Below are 18,907 nucleotides of genomic sequence, written 5' to 3'. Positions count from 1 at the left end.
TCTAAATAAAAGTAAGAACACTCAAAACAAAATAAACTGACGACGATACAGTTCCATAAGGCACACAGGCTATACAGAAAATAACCACCCACAAAAAACATAGGAAAAACAGGCTGCCTAAGTATGGCTTCCAATCAGAGACGACGAAAGACACTTGCCTCTGATTGGAAGCCATACCTGGCCACACATAGAAAAAGAAAAATAGAAATAGAAAACTAGAACCAAAATCCCCTAGAACCAAAAACCCCAAAACACACAAAACAAACACCCCCTGCCACGCCCTGACCATACTACAATTACAAATGACCCCTTTACTGGTCAGGACGTGACAGTACCCCCCCCCAAAGGTGCAGACCCCGACTGCGCCTCCAAAACAAAAAACCCCACAAAACCAACCCCAAACTTAAAGGGAGGGAAGGGAGGGTGGCCACCGTCAACGACGGTTCCTGAGCTACACCCCCCTTCGCCAATCCTCCCACTACGGAGGTGGCTCTGGCTCTGGGCGTAGCTCCCGTTCCGAAGACTCTGGGCTGAGAGGCGTCACTGGAGGCCCCGGACTGAGAGGCGTCGCTGGAGGCCCCCGGCTGAGAGGTGTCGCTGGAGGCCCCGGGCTGAGATGCGTTGCTGGAGGCTCCTGACTGAGGAGCGTCGCTGGAAGCTCCGGGCTGGGGAGCGTTGCTGGAGGCTCCGGGCTGAGGAGCGTCAATGGAGGCTCCGGGCTGGGGAGCGTCGCTGGAGGCTCCGGGCTGAGGAGCGTCAATGGAGGCTCCGGGCTGAGGAGCGTCACTGGAGCCCTCCTGCGTGGAGCTGAGACCAGTCTCCCCGGACTGGGAAGACTTACAGGAGACTGGGTGCGCAGAGCAGGCACGAGGCACACTGGGCCGTGGAGGCGCACTGGAGGTCTGGAGCTCAGGGCTGGCACACTCCGTCCTGGCTGGATGGTCCCTGTAGCCCGGCACGGGCGGAGCGCTGGCACAGGGCGAGCTGGGCTGTGCTGGGGGATGAGGGCTGCCGTGCGTAGAGCAGGCGCAGGATAAGCTGGGCCGAGGAGACGCACTGGCGGCCAGATGCGCTGAGCAGGCACACTCCTTCTTGGCTGAGTGCCAACTCTAGCACGGCAACGCTGCGGAGCCCGAACCGACCGCACCGGACTGTGCGTGCGGATGGGCGAGATAGTGCGCATCACCCCGTAATGCATTGCTCGCCCCTCTGCACACCTGCTCAGTCGTGCCCTCTCTGCCAGTACCTCCTTCCGGAATCTCGCGTTAAGCTCGGCACTCGACTCCTTTCTCGGCTCCGGTTTGCTCCACGGCTCCCTCCGAATAGCCTGGGAAGTTAGGTCAGGGTTCCCCCCTGACCTAGCAACACTCCCGTTATGCCCCCCCCAAAAAATATTTTGGGGGCTGCCTCTCCACCTCCTGAATAGGAGGATACAACGCCTCGTACCTCCGTCGTTCCCTCTTTGCTTCCTCCAGCTCCGCCTTCGGGCGCTGGTACTCCCCAGCCTGGCTCCATGGACCCTTGCCATCGAGGATCTCCTCCCACGTCCGTGACTCCAAATACCTCTCCTGCTGCTCCTTCTTCCGCTGCTTGGTCCTTCTTTGGTGGGTGGTTCTGTCATAGGCGTCGTAAGAAGACAGACCAAGGCGCAGCGGTTATAGTGTTCATCTTCTTACTTTTATTTAGAAAGAACACTCAAAACAAAATAAACTGACGACGAAACAGTTCTATAAGGCACACAGGCTATACAGAAAATAACCACCCACAAAAACATAGGAAAAACAGGCTGCCTAAGTATGGCTTCCAATCAGAGACAACGAAAGACACCTGCCTCTGATTGGAAGCCATACCTGATCACACACAGAAAAAGAAACATAGAAATAGAAAACTAGAACCAAAATCCCCTAGAACCAAAAACCCCAAAACACACAAAACAAACACCCCCTGCCACGCGCTGACCATACTACAATTACAAATGACCCCTTTACTGGTCAGGACGTGACACTAGGGGTTTTTCTTCCTGGGTTTGGTGGGTAGTTGTTTTCTGTTTAGTGTATGTCACCTGACGGAACTGTTGTCGGTCGTTTTGTTTAAGTATATTCATTAAAAGTAAATATGAGCACTCTACACGCTGCGCCTTGGTCCCCTTTATACGACCCACGTTACATGTCTGGTGATGCAGTGCCACCTATTGTCCTGTCATGTAGCTGCTCTGTTCTGGTGGAGAACCCAGAGTGCTCTGAAACCTGTTCTGGTGGAGAACCCAGAGTGCTCTGAAACCTGTTCTGGTGGAGAACCCAGAGTGCTCTGAAACCTGTTCTGGTGGAGAACCCAGAGTGCTCTGAATCCTGTTCTGGTGGAGAACCCAGAGTGCTCTGAAACCTGTTCTGGTGGAGAACCCAGAGTGCTCTGAAACCTGTTCTGGTGGAGAACCCAGAGTGCTCTGAAACCTGTTCTGGTGGAGAACCCAGAGTGCTCTGAAACCTTCCTCTACTGAGTCACAGTTCATTAAGGAAAACAAAAACAAGTGTTTCTTATTGGACATGTTCAGACAGTATATGTTCTGCATACAATGCATCGGCTTGGCTATTATAAAATACTGTAGCCTTCATTGTAGTGGCTATAGTGCACAAATCAAGTACAGGATAGTGGTGTAGGATTCACAGTTCAATGAAATGCTTACTGGTGGCAATCTTATTCACTCATCATGTTACATCTTGCCTGAAATGATTTGGGGAAATGCTTCTCTATGCAAGCTTCAAAACATCCTACCCAACTAACAATGGTTAAGTTAGTTTAAACAGTGGTCAGGTAGGCTACTGTGGCTATTTGATCATAATATTGGCCTACCACAACGGCCTACCATAAAAAACAATGGAGAAAATGCATCCCATTATATTTTAACATAGAAATAGCTGTTCTATCGTTCAGCCTACAGTAGCAGCTAATGTGTTGTGTTCAATGTAGACCTACAATCCATGAGATTTTTGAAAAAAACATGCAGGGCTTGACATTAACCTGTTTATCCACCTGTCCTTCAGACAAGGAGGCGACTGAAAATGTTGCTGTGTTGTTTGAAGCAATAAACCACATTACAAAATAAAATGCATTATTATTCTCATACCATTCATTATTACAGAGAATCAGACAAATTATGCTACCCTCTGCCTATTGGCTACTTAGCTTATTGAAACCTGTCTCAAAATAAATAAAAAACTGCCCCTTTAAGACAAAAGAAAAGCTTGTTACCTGACTTGCTTTTCAAAGATGTCTAGAAATGTACATGTTTTGTGTTCTTGTATGAAGCAATCACTCCCCCATTGATGACTACAAAGGATCTATATCTGGGCTAATAACTCACTAACTAGCAAATGTTATGAGCAAATGTACACATGTTGCTACATGTAGCTCTCGCTTTGATCTCAAAACAAGCTCATCTACTCATGACGGCTCATGCTGTAAACACAGTCCAGTTCAAAGTGACTGGCACAGATCCATATATGGCAGTGGTCTATTTGCATATAGGCCTTCTGCAGCTCTGATTGGTTATGGCGCACCGGTCTGTGTAGAGTACGGGCCTGAGTCTTGCCTGTCAATGCAATAGAATCCTACTCTGATGCGTTCTGCCTACAACAAAATCTCTTGCATAGTTAGTTTTGCATACTAAGTCATGCATAGTTTGTTTTGTTTCGGTATGTTGCATTGAAAGTGCCTAATATTGTGTTGATTCGATCACATCATCTGGCTCCGAGGATCTTCCCTCGGAGACAAGGCCATTCTCCAAACGATTTAGTAAAATGTCATATTGCATTCCATCTTTGTTGTTCATTCAGTTAAGCCTGTTGAAGTGTAGTAGTGTCATATTATCATGGTGTACTTGCACATCAACTGTCTGGTACTCTCAGCAATGTTAGGCTACCATCTTTTCTGAGAGACCAAAACATTGCAGATGCAACACATTAAACAACTTAAAATGCATTTAATAAATAAAGATCTTTAGGGTTACGTTATATTTTGGAGTGTTATACATTTGCAAAGTTTATTTAATGGATTCATTCCAGTCACCAGTCACTCCCTTATGATCAGGCCCATTATGATAAATTCCTCCCCTACGGGTTGGCTCCTGTGCCCGGCTACCATCCCATCCGGCTGGGCAACTTCCATATGAATCATCCTTGGTCATTTGGCTCTAAGGAGTGGGGGACAGTTAGTCATGGCTAGGGCGTTGGTTGGTGCACTTTATAATAACCTAACCGTGGGTGCAGCTGAACTGGAAACAATATTTAGGGAATAGTGTGAGGTGTAACTGGTGACAAGTTAACTGTAAATGTAAAAAAATAAAAATATACAAGCGATGAAGAGATAGAGAAGGCAGGAATAACCTGAATTATGTTGAGAAAACTGGGACAAAACAGGGTTTGTTGGAGAAGTCCTCTTGAGGCCCTTTTGTTTACGAAGAGCTAAAGAGGAATCAATCAAGACCTTAACTTATATTACTAATATTGAGCCCTACAGTCTAACTGTTTTGGGTTATGGTACATTTCAAAGTGCCTGGATACCTGAGTAGGTGTTAAACAGTGGAGATTGGATGTTTTTTCACTAGAGGGCGCCCAAAGACCCCGAAATCTCCAGCCTGTTCAACCCCTCCTACCTATAGTGCTGTGTATGTACTGTAGGTCTTCGGAAAGTATTCAGACCCCTTGACTTTTCCACATTTTGTTACATTACAGCCTTATTTTAAAATGGATTAAATAAAAAAATCCTCAGCAGCCTACACATAATTCTGTGACAAAGAAAAAATGACAAAGCAAAATAACAAAGCAATAATGACAAAGCAAAAACAGGTTTTAAGATTTTTTTTTTACAAATGTATTCAAAATAAGAAACAGAAATACCTTATTTACATAATTATTCAGACCCTTTGCTATGAGACTCAAAATGGATGATCCTTGAGATATTTCTACAACTTGATTGGAGTCCACCTTGTAGTAAATTCAACTGATTGGACATGAATTGGAAACAGATCTGGGGAAAGGTTCCAAAAAAATGAAGGTCCCCAAGAACGCAGTGGCCTCCATCATTCTTAAATGGAAGAAGTTTGGAACCACCAAGGCTCTTCTTAGAGCTGGTCGCCCGGCCAAACTGAGTAATCGGGGGAGAAGGGCCTTGGTCAGGGAGGTGAGCCAAGAACCCGATGGTCATTTTGACAGAGCTTTGGAGTTCCTCTGTGGAGATGGGAGAACCTTCCAGAAGGACAACCATCTCTGCAGCAGTCCACCAATCAGAACTTTATGGTAGAGTGGCTAGATGGAAGCCACTTCTCATTAAAAGGCACATGACAGCCCGCTTTGAGTTTGCCAAAAGGCACCTAAAGACTGTCAGACCATGAGAAACAAGATTCTCTGGTCTGATGAAACCAAGATTGAACTCTTTCGCCTGAATGCCAGGCGTCACGCCTGAATGCCAGGCGTCACGCCTGAATGCCAGGCGTCACTGGAGGAAACCTGGCACCATCCCTATGGTGAAGCATGGTGGTGGCAGCATCATGCTGTGGGGATGTTTTCATCGGCAGGGCCTGGGAGACTAGTCAGGATCGAGGCAAAGATGAACGGAGCAAAGTACAGAGAGATCCATGATGAAAACCTGCTCCAGAGTGCTCAGGACCTCAAACTAGGGTGAAGGTTCGACTTCCTACAGGACAATGACCCTAAACACACAGCCAAGGCAATGCAGGAGTGGCTTCGGGACAAGCCTCTGAATGTCCTTGAGTGGCCCAGCCAGAGTCCGGACTTGAAGCCAATCGAACATCTCTGGAGAGACGTGAAAATAGCTGTGCAGCGACGCTCCCCAAGCAACCTGACAGAACTTGAGAGGGTCTGCAGAGAAGAATGGGAGAAACTCCCCAAATACAGGTGTGCCAAGCTTGTAGCGTCATATCCAATAAGACTTGATGCTGTTATTGCTGCCAAAGGTGCTTCAACAAAAGTACTGAGTAAAGGGTCTGAATAATTATGTAAATGAAATATTTCCGTTTTTTTTATTTTATAAATTAGCAAACATTTCTAAAAACTGTTTTTTGATTTGTCATTATGGGGTATTGGTTGTAGATTGATGAGTGAAAACAATAATTGTATCAATTTTTGAATCAGGCTGTAACATAACAAAATGTAGAAAAAGTCAAGGGGTCTGAATACTTTCCGAAGGCACCGTCAGTAGTTCAGTGGGATTTTCAAGCATTGCAATTGAACTGTAACCATACAGCTATATATATATAACATACATTACATATCTAAAGTTTCCAATTAACATTACAGAATGTAGTATATAGAGTGAAAGACAGTAGGCACATTTTATAGGACCTTTGTTGATGAACAAAATCATTTCAATCTGAAATATATTCTAGCTATAGTGGATTCCATTTGTCTCTCTCTAATTTAACCTCAGCTATAAACATAGTCTCTGTGTCACAACTTCTGCCGAAGTCAATGCCCCTCCCTGCTCGGGTGGTGCTCGGCGGTGAACGTCACCGGTCTTCTAGCCATCATCGATCAGGTTTTCATTTTCCATTGGTTTTGTCTTCACACCTGTTTCCAATCCAATTAATCATGTTGTGTATTTAACCATCTGTTTCCCCTCATGTCCTTGTCGGTGATTGTTTTTGATGTTATGTTACGTGGGTTTGTGTATCGGGGTACGACGGGTCATTTCACCCATTTATTTTGTAAATTGGTTTTGGAGTTGGTTTTGTTATTAAATACTCCATGTTAACCAACTTGGTTTCTCCTGCGGCTGACTTCCCTGCCACCTACATACAAGAACATGACACTCTGTGAATAATTCTATGTCATGTTGGATTTACTGCCATGTGGAATGACATTCATTACCTGTAAAAACATCTCTACATACTTACAAAATTGTGTTTGTCACATGCTCCAAATACAATGGGTGTAGACTTTACTGTGAAATGCTTTTTTACGAGCCCTTCCCAATGTCACAGAGTTAAACAATGTACACAAGGAATAAAATATACAAGAATGAAGCTATATACAGGGAGTACAAATACCAGATCAATGTGGAGCTATATACAGGGAGTACCAGTACCAGATCAATGTGGAGCTATATACAGGGAGTACCAGTACCAGATCAATGTGGAGCTATATACAGGGAGTACCAGTACCAGATCAATGTGGAGCTATATACAGGGAGTACCAGTACCAGATCAATGTGGAGCTATATACAGGGAGTACCAGTACCAGATCAATGTGGAGCTGTATACAGGGAGTACCAGTACCAGATCAATGTGGAGCTATATACAGGGAGTACAAATACCAGATCAATGTGGAGCTATATACAGGGAGTACCAGTACCAGATCAATGTGGAGCTATATACAGGAAGTACCAGTACCAGATCAATGTGGAGCTACATACAGGGAGTACCAGTACCAGATCAATGTGGAGCTATATACAGGGAGTACCAGTACCAGATCTGTACCCCTCCATTGCAGAGGGTCTGCCTGCCTGTCCTGTACCCCTCCACTTCACTCAGCTAGCCTTCATACTCAATGCCCGAACACCACGACTGATGAGGCCATGGAGTTAGGGGCTGGGGTGGGTTGGTTTGGGGAAGGGGTAGGGAGGATTTGGGGAAGGGGATGGGGGGTTTGGGGAAGGGGATGGGATGGGAGGTTTGGGGAAGGGGGTGGGTGGGTTTGGGGAAGGGGTAGGGAGGGTTTAGGGAAGGGGATGGGATGGGAGGGTTTGGGGAAGGGGTATTGATGATTTGGGGAAGGGTGGGTTTGGGGAAAGGGATGGATGGGGTGGGTGGGTGTATTTGGGGAAGGGGTAGGGAGGGTTTGGAGAATGAGTAGGGTGGGTTTGGGGAAGTGGTAGGGTGGGTTTGGGAACGGGGTAGGGTGGATTTGGAGAAGGTGTAGGGTGGGTTTGGGGAAGGGGATGGGTGGGATTGGGCCCCTCTGTCTGGTCTGGTCAGCAAGTGTTAGTAATGTGGACATTCCCTGTGACTGAAATTAGAGCCTGGGTCTTCATAATCAGTTATGTAGGTCAAGTATTGACTAACTAACTGCCAATAACAAAGAGGGGAGTGGGGGTACAGAAAGATAATTATCAGAGGAGGAGATACCGGTGGAGGGAGGAGGAGGGAGACACCGGTGGAGGGATGAGGAGGGAGTGACCGGTGGAGGGAGGAGGAGGAGGGAGGGAGTGACCGGTGGAGGGAGGAGGGAGGGAGACACCGGTGGAGGGAGGAGGAGGAGGGAGGGAGTGACCGGTGGAGGGATGAGGAGGAGGGAGGGAGTGACCGGTGGAGGGAGGAGGAGGGAGTGACCGGTGGAGATAGGAGGAGGGAGTGGCCGGTGGAGGGAGGAGGAGGAGGGAGACACCGGTGGAGGGAGGAGGAGGAGGGAGGAGGAGGAGGGAGGGAGTGACCGGTGGAGGGAGGAGGAGGGAGTGACCGGTGGAGATAGGAGGAGGAGGGAGTGACCGGTGGAGGGAGGAGGAGGAGGGAGGGAGTGACCGGTGGAGGGAGGAGGAGGGAGTGACCGGTGGAGATAGGAGGAGGAGGGAGAGACCGGTGGAGGGAGGAGGAGGGAGTGACCGGTGGAGATAGGAGGAGGGAGGGAGTGACCGGTGGAGGGAGGAGGAGGAGGGAGGGAGTGACCGGTGGAGGGAGGAGGAGGAGGGAGTGACCGGTGGAGATAGGAGGAGGAGGAGGGAGTGACCGGTGGAGGGAGGAGGAGGGAGTGAGGGAGTGACCGGTGGAGATAGGAGGAGGAGGGAGTGACCGGTGGAGGGAGGAGGAGGAGGGAGTGAGTGACCGGTGGAGGGAGGAGGAGGGAGTGACCGGTGGAGATAGGAGGAGGAGGAGGGAGGGAGTGACCGGTGGAGATAGGAGGAGGGAGGGAGTGACCGGTGAAGATAGGAGGAGGAGGAGGGAGGGAGTGACCGGTGGAGATAGGAGGAGGAGGAGGAGGAGGAGAGACCGGTGGAGGGAGGAGGAGGGAAACACCGTTGGAGGGAGGAGGAGGAGATACCAAAAAACAGGTATTTCCACTCACAATTGATTTATGAGGAAGGTAGGATCTATGGCCACTAATACTTTTTACATACCTGCATATATTTAAAGCTCTGTGAACATTTGCATATTGGGAAACACACCAAACCCAAAGCAATGTATTATTGTGTTGATGTTTGTGGGAGAGGTACTCCAAGTAATTGATGTCTAAACACAGGTCATTTCACCAGATCTATTGATAGTATTTACATACCAGCGTGCATTTAAAGGTCTGTGAATCACTTGAATGCAAACACACTGAAAGCAGTTGTTGGGGCAATACTCCTCCCCCTACACCCATGCCTGTAGCAATATTTCCCTTGATCTCAGATCTTCCCACTGACTTCCACACAAACTTGGCTTCATGCATTGCTGTTGCAGTGGTAACAAACACACAACAAACAGTGTCTCGTTAGCCAAGTTTCGAGTGAATTTACATCCTTCCTAATGAGGATAGGCAAATCTATTGGATATGTTCCCTTGGGTTTTGCCCAGGGGGTTCCCCTTTAGTTCACTAATGTCTGTTTTCAGTAAAAAGTACTGTTAAAACGAGCTGGAAGCAAAACGTTTGAATGATGATAGCCTGACCAATCCCCTAATAGCAATAATAGCCTAAAGAAAGGGTCATATATTTACTCAGTAACTAAGACGGCAGTTAAGATCCATTCTTTTAAAATCCTTACAATGTCAATGGAAAACAAAAGGTTTAATGATGCTTAATGACTTAATGTACATGTAATGAACATACAGTAACTAGAAAACGTTGTCAATAAGAATTGTCTTCAATATACAGTTGAAGTCGGAAGTGTCATGAACAAAGTAGATGTCCTAACCGACTTGCCAAAACTATAGTTTGTTAACAAGAAATGTGTGGAGAGGTTGAAAAACGAGTTTTAATGACTTCAACCTAAGTGTATGTAAACTTCCCACTTCAACTGTATTTCCTCCTAGGGCCCGTACTCATAAAGTGTCTTAGAGTAGGAGTGCTGATCTAGGATCAGGTGACATCTGTTCATGTAATCGTACTCATGATCTAAAAGGCAAAACTGATCCTAGATCATGCAACAATTCTAATCTGAGACACGGGCCTCGGTTCCTTATATGCTTGGATTCAGTTGGTTGTACTTGATGCTTCTAGGCTAACTTCAGTGTATGGGTCAAAGTGGAATGTATATTTTGTGTCGGTGCTGAATGCTAGCCAATAACTTGGCTTACCTCTTAATTCTTCCTGACAGGTGAAAAGAGAACGCCATGGTAACAGGACATGGAGAAGTGCATTTTGTGAAGATCTTTTTAACGGTGTGTCATTGTCTTCCAAGGCTCAAGGCAGTCTCGTTATCAGAAAGGGAGACACATTGTGTGAGCCTGCTGTGGCCTATTGATGCATTTTTAATGTGCTGTTTATTCGTGACAGAACTATAAAATAAGAGTTTGGGAACTACAGACAGTAATAATGAAAAAAGGAATTGTATAAATTAGTTTTAAATGAATTTTAACAGGTAAACGGGGATGTCTATCTTGATAAATATTTACATATAACTAGTTTAATAACTATTTTATATAAGATGTATTTACGTTTGTTGAAATTGCCAGAAACAGAAGCTCTACAACTTGGATGCTTGCATTGATTATGAAGTGCATACACTATCTGTGTATATACTGTAGCTTTGAAAAAGGAGACAAGCATTATTAAGCATAATAATGAAGATCTTAAAATAACTGTCCAGTGGAAAATGTCACTTTAAAAAGTGTATTTTCTGTTAACTCATACCCAAATAATGTTGTTGACTCATCCTAAACTATTTGTGGCAAAAGCATAAATTGGAGAAGAAAAAAACCCACTACAGAAACCACACCTCAAAGTTGTATCTCAAACAGTGCTTGCCATTTGCTCATAGAGGAGGATAAGCTGGCCAATTAGTGTCTACTCACATGAATATTTTAATGACCGGTATACGCCCACACCATTCTGTTGTTGGTACGCCCACACCATTCCAACACAGACTTAATCACCATGATTTGGAAATAACACCATTACACCCATATTGTAAGTAATTATAGGTAATATTTCCTAGAAATCTGGAAACACTGGACAGTTACTTTAAGCATGTATTATTATTATTATTAAAATGTGTTCTAATTTACATAAATAAACGGTCCAAAAATATATAGTTTATTAAAACTAGATAATCATATGGCTTGATTTTGGATAACATGGCTGAGATAAGTGATACATTTACCAAATGCATTTATCAAAACACTGTACAGGTAAATGCTATTATGGAAGAATTCACAGAACAGTGCTCTAAAAACAGCAGTGATCAGTACATCAAAAGTTAATTTCAAATATATTTTATTCTTTATGTTGTAAAAGACAATACAAAACATTCAAAAGCATTTTATTTACAAATGTACAACATTTAAGATTATATAACATATTTTGTCTATAAACAAAAAAAACTTTGTTCAGAGTTACTAATTTCTTTAGAAAAATAATATGAATGTCTCATATAACATTATTGCACTTTGCGACCACAGCGCGTTGAGAGATTGCCATCACCAATGAGGAGCAAAGTAATTCACCTGATTAAAGTCAAATTGTGGAAGGAGAGAGGTCTCCAGGAAACTCACAGACAAGACCACCACACTTCCATACTCTCATCTGTTTTCTTTTTCAAATTCTTTGGTACCTTTTAATATAGTAAAGTCTTTGAGCACCATCCTATAACATATACATTTAATGTGTACCTGAAGTCAATGGCTTGGAAGAATAGAGTAATATAAATATAAATGTCTAATACAGTATGTTGAACAGTATGAACTTCACAAAGACAAATGGACTGTTTCTGATTGAATAGATAGAAGGCCTCTTAGGATGTGTTCCGTCACTTCTGTGTTCTGTCTGCGTTTCTTGTTTCCCTGATAACCAATACAGGGAATGACATTAAGGGCCAGGGTCAAGTGAACTGAACAGTCGCGCAAGTTGAGCCTGCTCTGAGGTTGACCCATTGTTGCGGTGAAAACAACCAAACCGCTAAGACTTCCAGTAGCCTGAAACTGATCTTTCTGGTTCCTCCCCATTATCTGACTGAAAGACAGATAATGTATGGCATTTATAGCAGTCGGGCAAGTTGAGCTCTGCTCTGAGAAAGTTTTGACTTATAATGTAAATAATTCCAGTAGTGATCTTTCTGATTCCTCCCCCGTTAGTATGTGATCTTTCTGATTCCTCCCCCGTTAGTATGTGATCTTTCTGATTCCTCCCCCATTAGTATGTGATCTTTCTGATTCCTCCCCCGTTAGTATGTGATCTTTCTGATTCCTCCCCCGTTAGTATGTGATCTTTCTGATTCCTCCCCCGTTAGTATGTGATCTTTCTGATTCCTCCCCCGTTAGTATGTGATCTTTCTGATTCCTCCCCCGTTAGTATGTGATCTTTCTGATTCCTCCCCCGTTAGTATGTGATCTTTCTGATTCCTCCCCCGTTAGTATGTGATCTTTCTGATTCCTCCCCCGTTAGTATGTGATCTTTCTGATTCCTCCCCGTTAGTATGTGATCTTTCTGATTCCTCCCCCGTTAGTATGTGATCTTTCTGATTCCTCCCCCGTTAGTATGTGAAAGGCAATTTACATGTTAGGGAAAATGATCATAATCTTCAGACAATAAAAAAAAAAAATGGTGGTCGCTTAGTGGCTTGGGCTGTCCCTGTAAATCTCTGATACGTTTCCAGTCATACGTTAGCACCTAGTCCTCCAGGTTTTGTCGATAAATAGATGAGCAATTCCAGTTTTGTCCCACAAAAGAGGTTGTTCTGAGGGGTCTTGTCAAATGTCAGATCACAAGCCCATAGATGGACAAAGAACAGTCTTTAGTCATCGGGTTGGACCCTTGAGAGTGTAACACTACCAGGAAACACACAGCTTGTATTGGTGCTTTGACAATGGATGGCTAGAAGGCAATGTTTTTTTTTTGTAAGTCACAAGTTCAGGTCGCTGTGTAATAATATTTATAGTATTTTAGTCTTGGTCCATGGTGTCCAGTGAGCGTCTCATAGGTGTCTCTTCATGTGTAGAGCCAGGTGGTCGGACCTTGAGAAGGCCCTGTCACACTTGGCACACTGGAAGGGGCGATGCCCGGTGTGTTTCCTGTAGTGCCGTGTGAGCTCGTCTGAACGGGCAAACTTCCAGCCGCAGCCCTCCCAGTCACAGCAATAAGGCTTCTCTCCTAGTAATGACAATACATACACAGAGACAGAGAGAGAGACATAGAGAGAGAGAGACATAGAGAGAGAGAGACATAGAGAGAGAGAGACAGAGAGAGAGAGAGACAGAGAGAGAGAGAGAGACAGAGAGAGAGAGACAGAGAGAGAGAGAGAGACAGAGAGACAGAGAGAGAGAGGAGAGACAGAGAGAGAGAGAGACAGAGACAGAGACAGAGAGAGAGACAGAGAGAGAGAGAGAGAGCAGAGAGAGAGAGAGAGACAGAGAGAGAGAGAGAGACAGAGAGAGACAGAGACAGAGAGAGACAGAGAGAGAGAGAGACAGAGAGAGAGAGACAGAGAGAGAGAGAGACAGAGAGAGAGAGAGACAGAGAGAGAGAGACAGAGAGAGAGAGAGAGACAGAGAGAGAGAGAGAGACAGAGAGAGAGAGAGAGACAGAGAGAGAGAGAGAGACAGAGAGAGAGAGAGAGACAGAGAGAGAGAGAGAGACAGAGAGAGAGAGAGAGAGAGAGAGAGAGAGAGACAGAGAGACAGAGAGAGAGAGAGAGAGAGACAGAGAGAGAGACAGAGACAGAGAGAGAGACAGAGAGAGAGAGAGAGACAGAGAGAGAGAGACAGAGAGAGAGACAGAGAGAGAGACAGAGAGAGAGACAGAGAGAGAGACAGAGAGAGAGACAGAGAGAGAGAGAGACAGAGACAGAGACAGAGACAGAGACAGAGAGAGAGAGAGAGACAGAGAGAGAGAGAGAGAGAGACAGAGAGAGAGAGAGAGAGAGAGAGAGAGAGAGAGAGAGAGAGAGACAGAGAGAGAGAGAGAGACAGAGAGAGACAGAGAGAGAGAGAGAGACAGAGAGAGAGAGAGACAGAGAGAGAGAGAGACAGAGAGAGAGAGAGACAGAGAGAGAGAGAGACAGAGAGAGAGAGAGACAGAGAGAGAGACAGAGAGAGAGACAGAGAGAAGAGACAGAGAGAGAGACAGAGAGAGAGACAGAGAGAGAGACAGAGAGAGGTGTGTTAGAATTTTGTTTGTTCTCCTTAGAGTGAAAACAGACCAAACTCTCCTCACCACAGAAAGAGGTGGGTCCTGTCCTGCAGTGCATAAATTGTAAACGAATCAACCTGCGGTTGTATTTAAACAGGATCAGTATCAACCTGCTGCTGTTGCCTGTTCATGACACCTGCCAACTGGGCTTCTCTCTCTCTTTTACCATAGTGATGCAGTGGAGTAATTTACTGCTGGCAATACAACAGCCGTTATGCCAGGGGCAAGCATCTTGGGGTAGCAGGGAAGGTACGAGTTATGGGTGAACTTAAGAGTGTACTTCGGAGGGAAATTAACTGTAATTACTAGAGCCATATATTTCTTTTTTTAAAAATAAAATCCTCTCATAATGTAGATCTATAGTTAAAACACAAGGTCACACTGCTGCCTATTACAAAGTGTTCCATTACAATCAATACATTTGATTATTTCAGCCATTAAATGTTGGTCTCCTTTGCAACAGACTGTCTGCAAACCAAAAACATGACTAAATTAATAAAGAAGGAAAAGTTCATATTAATCCAAATTCCACGTCAAAGTTTCCCACTGTGAATCAAGAAAGGCCTACCATCCCATAATAAACCATAAACTACAGTAATGAATACTGTCACACATAATTAAGAAGGACGATGGGAATGAGAAAGTACCCAGCTGGATGAAAGGTTGGTGTAGGCTAACTATGCCCTAAATAACATCTGACACAACAAGAGAAAGTGCTTCCTAAAGTTCTTCTAACTTCATAGAACTGTTTGAAACAGCGTTTTAACAATGAGACAACCAACATGTGTACCAACCTGTGTGTGTTCGGTGATGTGCTTTGAGGTGGGAGCTCTTGGTGTATGTTTTCCCACAGCCGGCGTAGTCACACGTGTGTGTGGCGATTCTCTTCCTGGGCCAGGAGCGCCGGCCACGTTTGGGTTTGGGCTCCTCCGGTAGACAATCTCCGCCAGGGGACAAAAGCTCTAGACGGGGGTGAAGAGGGTGGAGTGATGAGCTTCATCATCATCATCATCATCATCATCATCATCATCATCATCCCCTCAGAGTTTACCTCAACGTCAGGCACCAGCAAATGATGAATGTGAAAAAAAAAGCTCTTGGTCAAAAACACTTAGATTGAAGTTGTACTGACCTTGGTACCGTAGAGACCCAGGCTGTTGAGGGAAGGGCGAGTAGCCCGTCGGAGAGCTGTGGTGGTAGCCCTGGCCAGGCAGAGGGATCTGGGGGTGGGATAACACCTGGCTGGAAGGGTGGTGGTCCGGAGACAGAGATGAGGCTGATCGGCTGGCTGTCATAGGACGCCCCCCTGGGGAGAAACCGTGGGGGTCGAGGTGAGGCCTCTGTCCAGTCCTGGGCTGGGAGTGTGAGTTCACCCCCCCAAGGTGGAGATCCATGGGTTGGGTGATGGTGCACATGCTGGGGTTCTCCTGCTTTATCATATGACAAACAAACGGCAAGGAGGAGGGGGAGGAGTCCGTGGCAGCACTGACACCTACACCGGCCTTACTAATCACATTAATGCTTTGGCCGTATTCTGCCATATCCATGGTGGTCTTCACCACAAACTTGCCATGGAGGCTGGTGGGGTGGAGGTATGCTGGGTCCAGTTCAGGCCTCATCAGTTCGGCCACGAACCCCCCAGAGGGGGACACGTCGCTGATGTCAGGGATGGTGTACAGCATGTCACTGTGGGCAGAGTCCTGGGGAGAGGGGAGCTGGTAGGATGAGTACGAGCCCGGGGAAGGGGATAGGTTCTGGGACCCACTTGCTGCCATGGCCTCAGCCTGCTGTTGTAGCATAGTGTTGGACAGGATAAAGTCATAGTCTAGTAGGTCCAGATCTTCAGCCTCTTTCTTGGTCATGACAGTGGAGATATCCTCCTTCCATCTCTAGGGAAGGGAAGAGAAACACATTACTACAGAGCACAAGGACTGAAAGACACCTGTGGTCATAGTCATTCAATTAACATAACGCTGAATGTCCATAGAATTAGGAATTTGAATAATCTAATAGGATATCCATGGCTAAATCATTGAGACAGGTCTTAGGTCATAACATGTCATTGCCAAATGTTAAATACAGCTACCTGTAGATTCCCCCTCTCTATCTAACTGAACTATATAAAAACTGTGATTCTTTGTCAAATGTATCTTCTATCTGAGAAAATATTGTGTCATGAGATATTCTTGTGTGTAATCCCAGATCTGCATAGATTTTGAACTTTATTAGGCTTCTATATAACAAACCTCAGATCCTTAAAATAGTCACATTTAATAGCCTATTCTATATTCACCTGATATAATAATAATAATAATAAGTCAACAACATAAATCAATTGTCTTATAATAAAGCAATAGGATGCCACTACTGCAATCTAAACACTTACAGTAGGCTACCCTCCACTCAGTTAGTAGCCACACTGAAAATTCTACTTGCTGGTGCACGCCCCAACAGAGGTGCGGTATTCTAGAGTGCGGCAATGACATAAGGTCAAGCAAAGGAATTTACATAGAAAATACATAGGCTACATTAAAACCGATTATGTACTGACCTACCATTAAACATGCAGAATGTCCTATTTAGGCTAGTTAGACTGTTGATATATAGATAGCTAATATAGTAGACCATACTCACCAAATTCGCATGTCCCATGGATTTATTCTTGACATTCGGGCCGCTTGCAAATGTGGATATGGATGGCAAAAGCGTCCCGCTCAATGCCATATTGTCGAAGTCACTTGGTGGTTGCCTGCATAAACAAAAAATATTTTTCAAAATCAACGTAAATCCTTCTCGTTTTCGCCCCCAAAAAATGAATAGGCTAACGTAGTGAATCAAATCCAAGCGCAATGTCTTTATTATGGCAACCCAATATTCTGGATAGTCAAACTGAAAAAAAGCCCGCACCTCATCAATGAAAATATTGGCCTACCTGGTTCCTCTGATGAATTTCTTCTGATAAATACACCGTTTGTTGTACAGCATCAGTTGTTTATTCTTCACGGGTTGACAGTCCGAGATGATGTGGCGCTATACTTCACTCCAAGCCATGCTTGTGGACGCAGCGAATGGAACAGGCAAACGGAGACCGATAAAACCAAGCTTGGTAACGTTGATGCAAATTCATCAGGAGTGAGGCGACACTATAGGGGGATTCCCTCGTCCCCTAGCAATTCCACTTCCATGCAGGGACTAGAGAACAGACTGAATTGACAAAGTGACAGCGAGCAAGGGTTTCCTACGGCTTAAATCATCGCTGGTGGACACGCCTTCGCGTTGCTGAGCAACCGCCCGGCAGGACGGGAACAACACTGCGCGCGCTGGTAGAAAAAAAGAAGGTGCAGTTCATGACAACAGCAAAGAGAGTGCAGGGCTGAAAGAGAGAGAGAGAGAGAAGAAAAAAACTCAAACTGTTTCTGTTTATATCCATACAAACAGAGCGATGGCAACAGGGAGGCCCTACATGCCGTTTGCCTTTTTTATCAAGAGCTAATGTAGGGAAACCGGATCGACGCAATTCTAAAGGACTGGTTTTACGTGCGCATGTAAAGTAGGCTTGTTAGTATAGGAATAATGACTTGTAGCTGCTCTCATTGACACAGATATTGTAGCCCCTATAGAAGACACAACAAATGCTCATCCTGGAACGGGGACACTCCCATCTACTGTACGTATTCGATGGTCTGTCACTCTTGTCCAGGTGTCGGCAACAGGCGGCATGCGGGCCTGAGCGTTTTAAGCGAAAGTGAAGAACAAAATTCAATAACATATGTATATATATATATATATATATATATATATATATATATATATATATATACCGTTGTTGCACCTAGACGTTTCCATTTCACAATAACAACACTTACAGTTGACGGGCAGCTGTAGCAGGGCAGACATTTGACGGAACTGACTTGTTGGAAAGGTGGCGTCATATGACCATGCCACGTTGAAAGTCACTGAGCTCTTCAGTATGGGCCATTCTACTACCAATGTTTGTCTATGGAGATTGCATGGCGGTGTGCTCAATTTTATGCACCTGTCAGCAATGGGTGTTGCTGAAATAGACATATCCACTAATTTGAAGGGGTGTCCACATAGTTTTGGCCATATGCATGATCAACCTATACATAAAGTAATCATAACATGAGAGAAGCATTGGCTCACTTCAGGATTAATGTTAACTATGTGTCCATGACTTTTCATTCCCTTAGGGTTTCATAGGTCTCACACCATGTCTTGTGATCATTGAAGGAGTGGGACAGTAAATGATTAAGTTATTTCTGAACCTCATGTGAGATCAGCATTACAACATGCTTTGTATGAATGTCCTTTCTATAGAATAGGCAGTTAACTTTACGTAGAATAGGCAGTTAACTTTCTATAGAATAGGCAGTTAACTTTACGTAGAATAGGCAGTTAACTTTCTATAGAATAGGCAGTTAACTTTCCATAGAATAGGCAGTTAACTTTCTATAGAATAGGCAGTTAACTTTCCATAGAATAGGCAGTTAGCTTTCTATAGAATAGGCAGTTCACTTTCCATAGAATAGGCAGTTAACTTTCCATAGAATAGG

At 44.9% G+C, this 18,907-nt stretch overlaps 1 protein-coding gene across 1 annotated transcript; it reads right to left on the bottom strand.

The window, feature by feature from the left end:
* Nucleotides 1-11,406: 11,406 nt before the first annotated feature.
* On the bottom strand, nt 11,407-17,629 carry LOC106568458 (Krueppel-like factor 4). The gene is made up of 5 exons (XM_014138826.3): nt 17,266-17,629; nt 16,968-17,082; nt 15,466-16,222; nt 15,128-15,295; nt 11,407-13,295 (listed from the first exon to the last, which is right to left on the bottom strand). Exons 1-5 carry the CDS (start codon nt 17,316-17,318, stop codon nt 13,120-13,122), a joined length of 1,269 nt encoding a protein of 422 aa, XP_013994301.1. The 5' UTR covers nt 17,319-17,629; the 3' UTR covers nt 11,407-13,119.
* Nucleotides 17,630-18,907: the final 1,278 nt, after the last annotated feature.

Source organism: Salmo salar, chromosome 13, assembly GCF_965601325.2.
Source record: "Salmo salar chromosome 13, fSalSal1, whole genome shotgun sequence".
In the NCBI taxonomy this organism is placed as follows: Eukaryota; Metazoa; Chordata; class Actinopteri; order Salmoniformes; family Salmonidae; genus Salmo; species Salmo salar.
The sequence above is the reverse complement of the archived record's forward strand: the minus strand, read 5'-3'. Positions and strand labels throughout refer to the sequence as shown.

Excerpts from the sequence above, each read along its gene's own strand:
- LOC106568458 (XM_014138826.3), bottom strand. The coding sequence starts at position 17,318 with ATGCTGTACAACAAACGGTGTATTTATCAGAAGAAATTCATCAGAGGA. Across the intron at positions 15,296-15,465 it reads TGGGTCTCTACGGTACCAAG|AGCTTTTGTCCCCTGGCGGA; the intron begins GTCAGTACAACT and ends ACCCCCGTCTAG. Across the intron at positions 13,296-15,127 it reads ACATCACCGAACACACACAG|GAGAGAAGCCTTATTGCTGT; the intron begins GTTGGTACACAT and ends TGTCATTACTAG.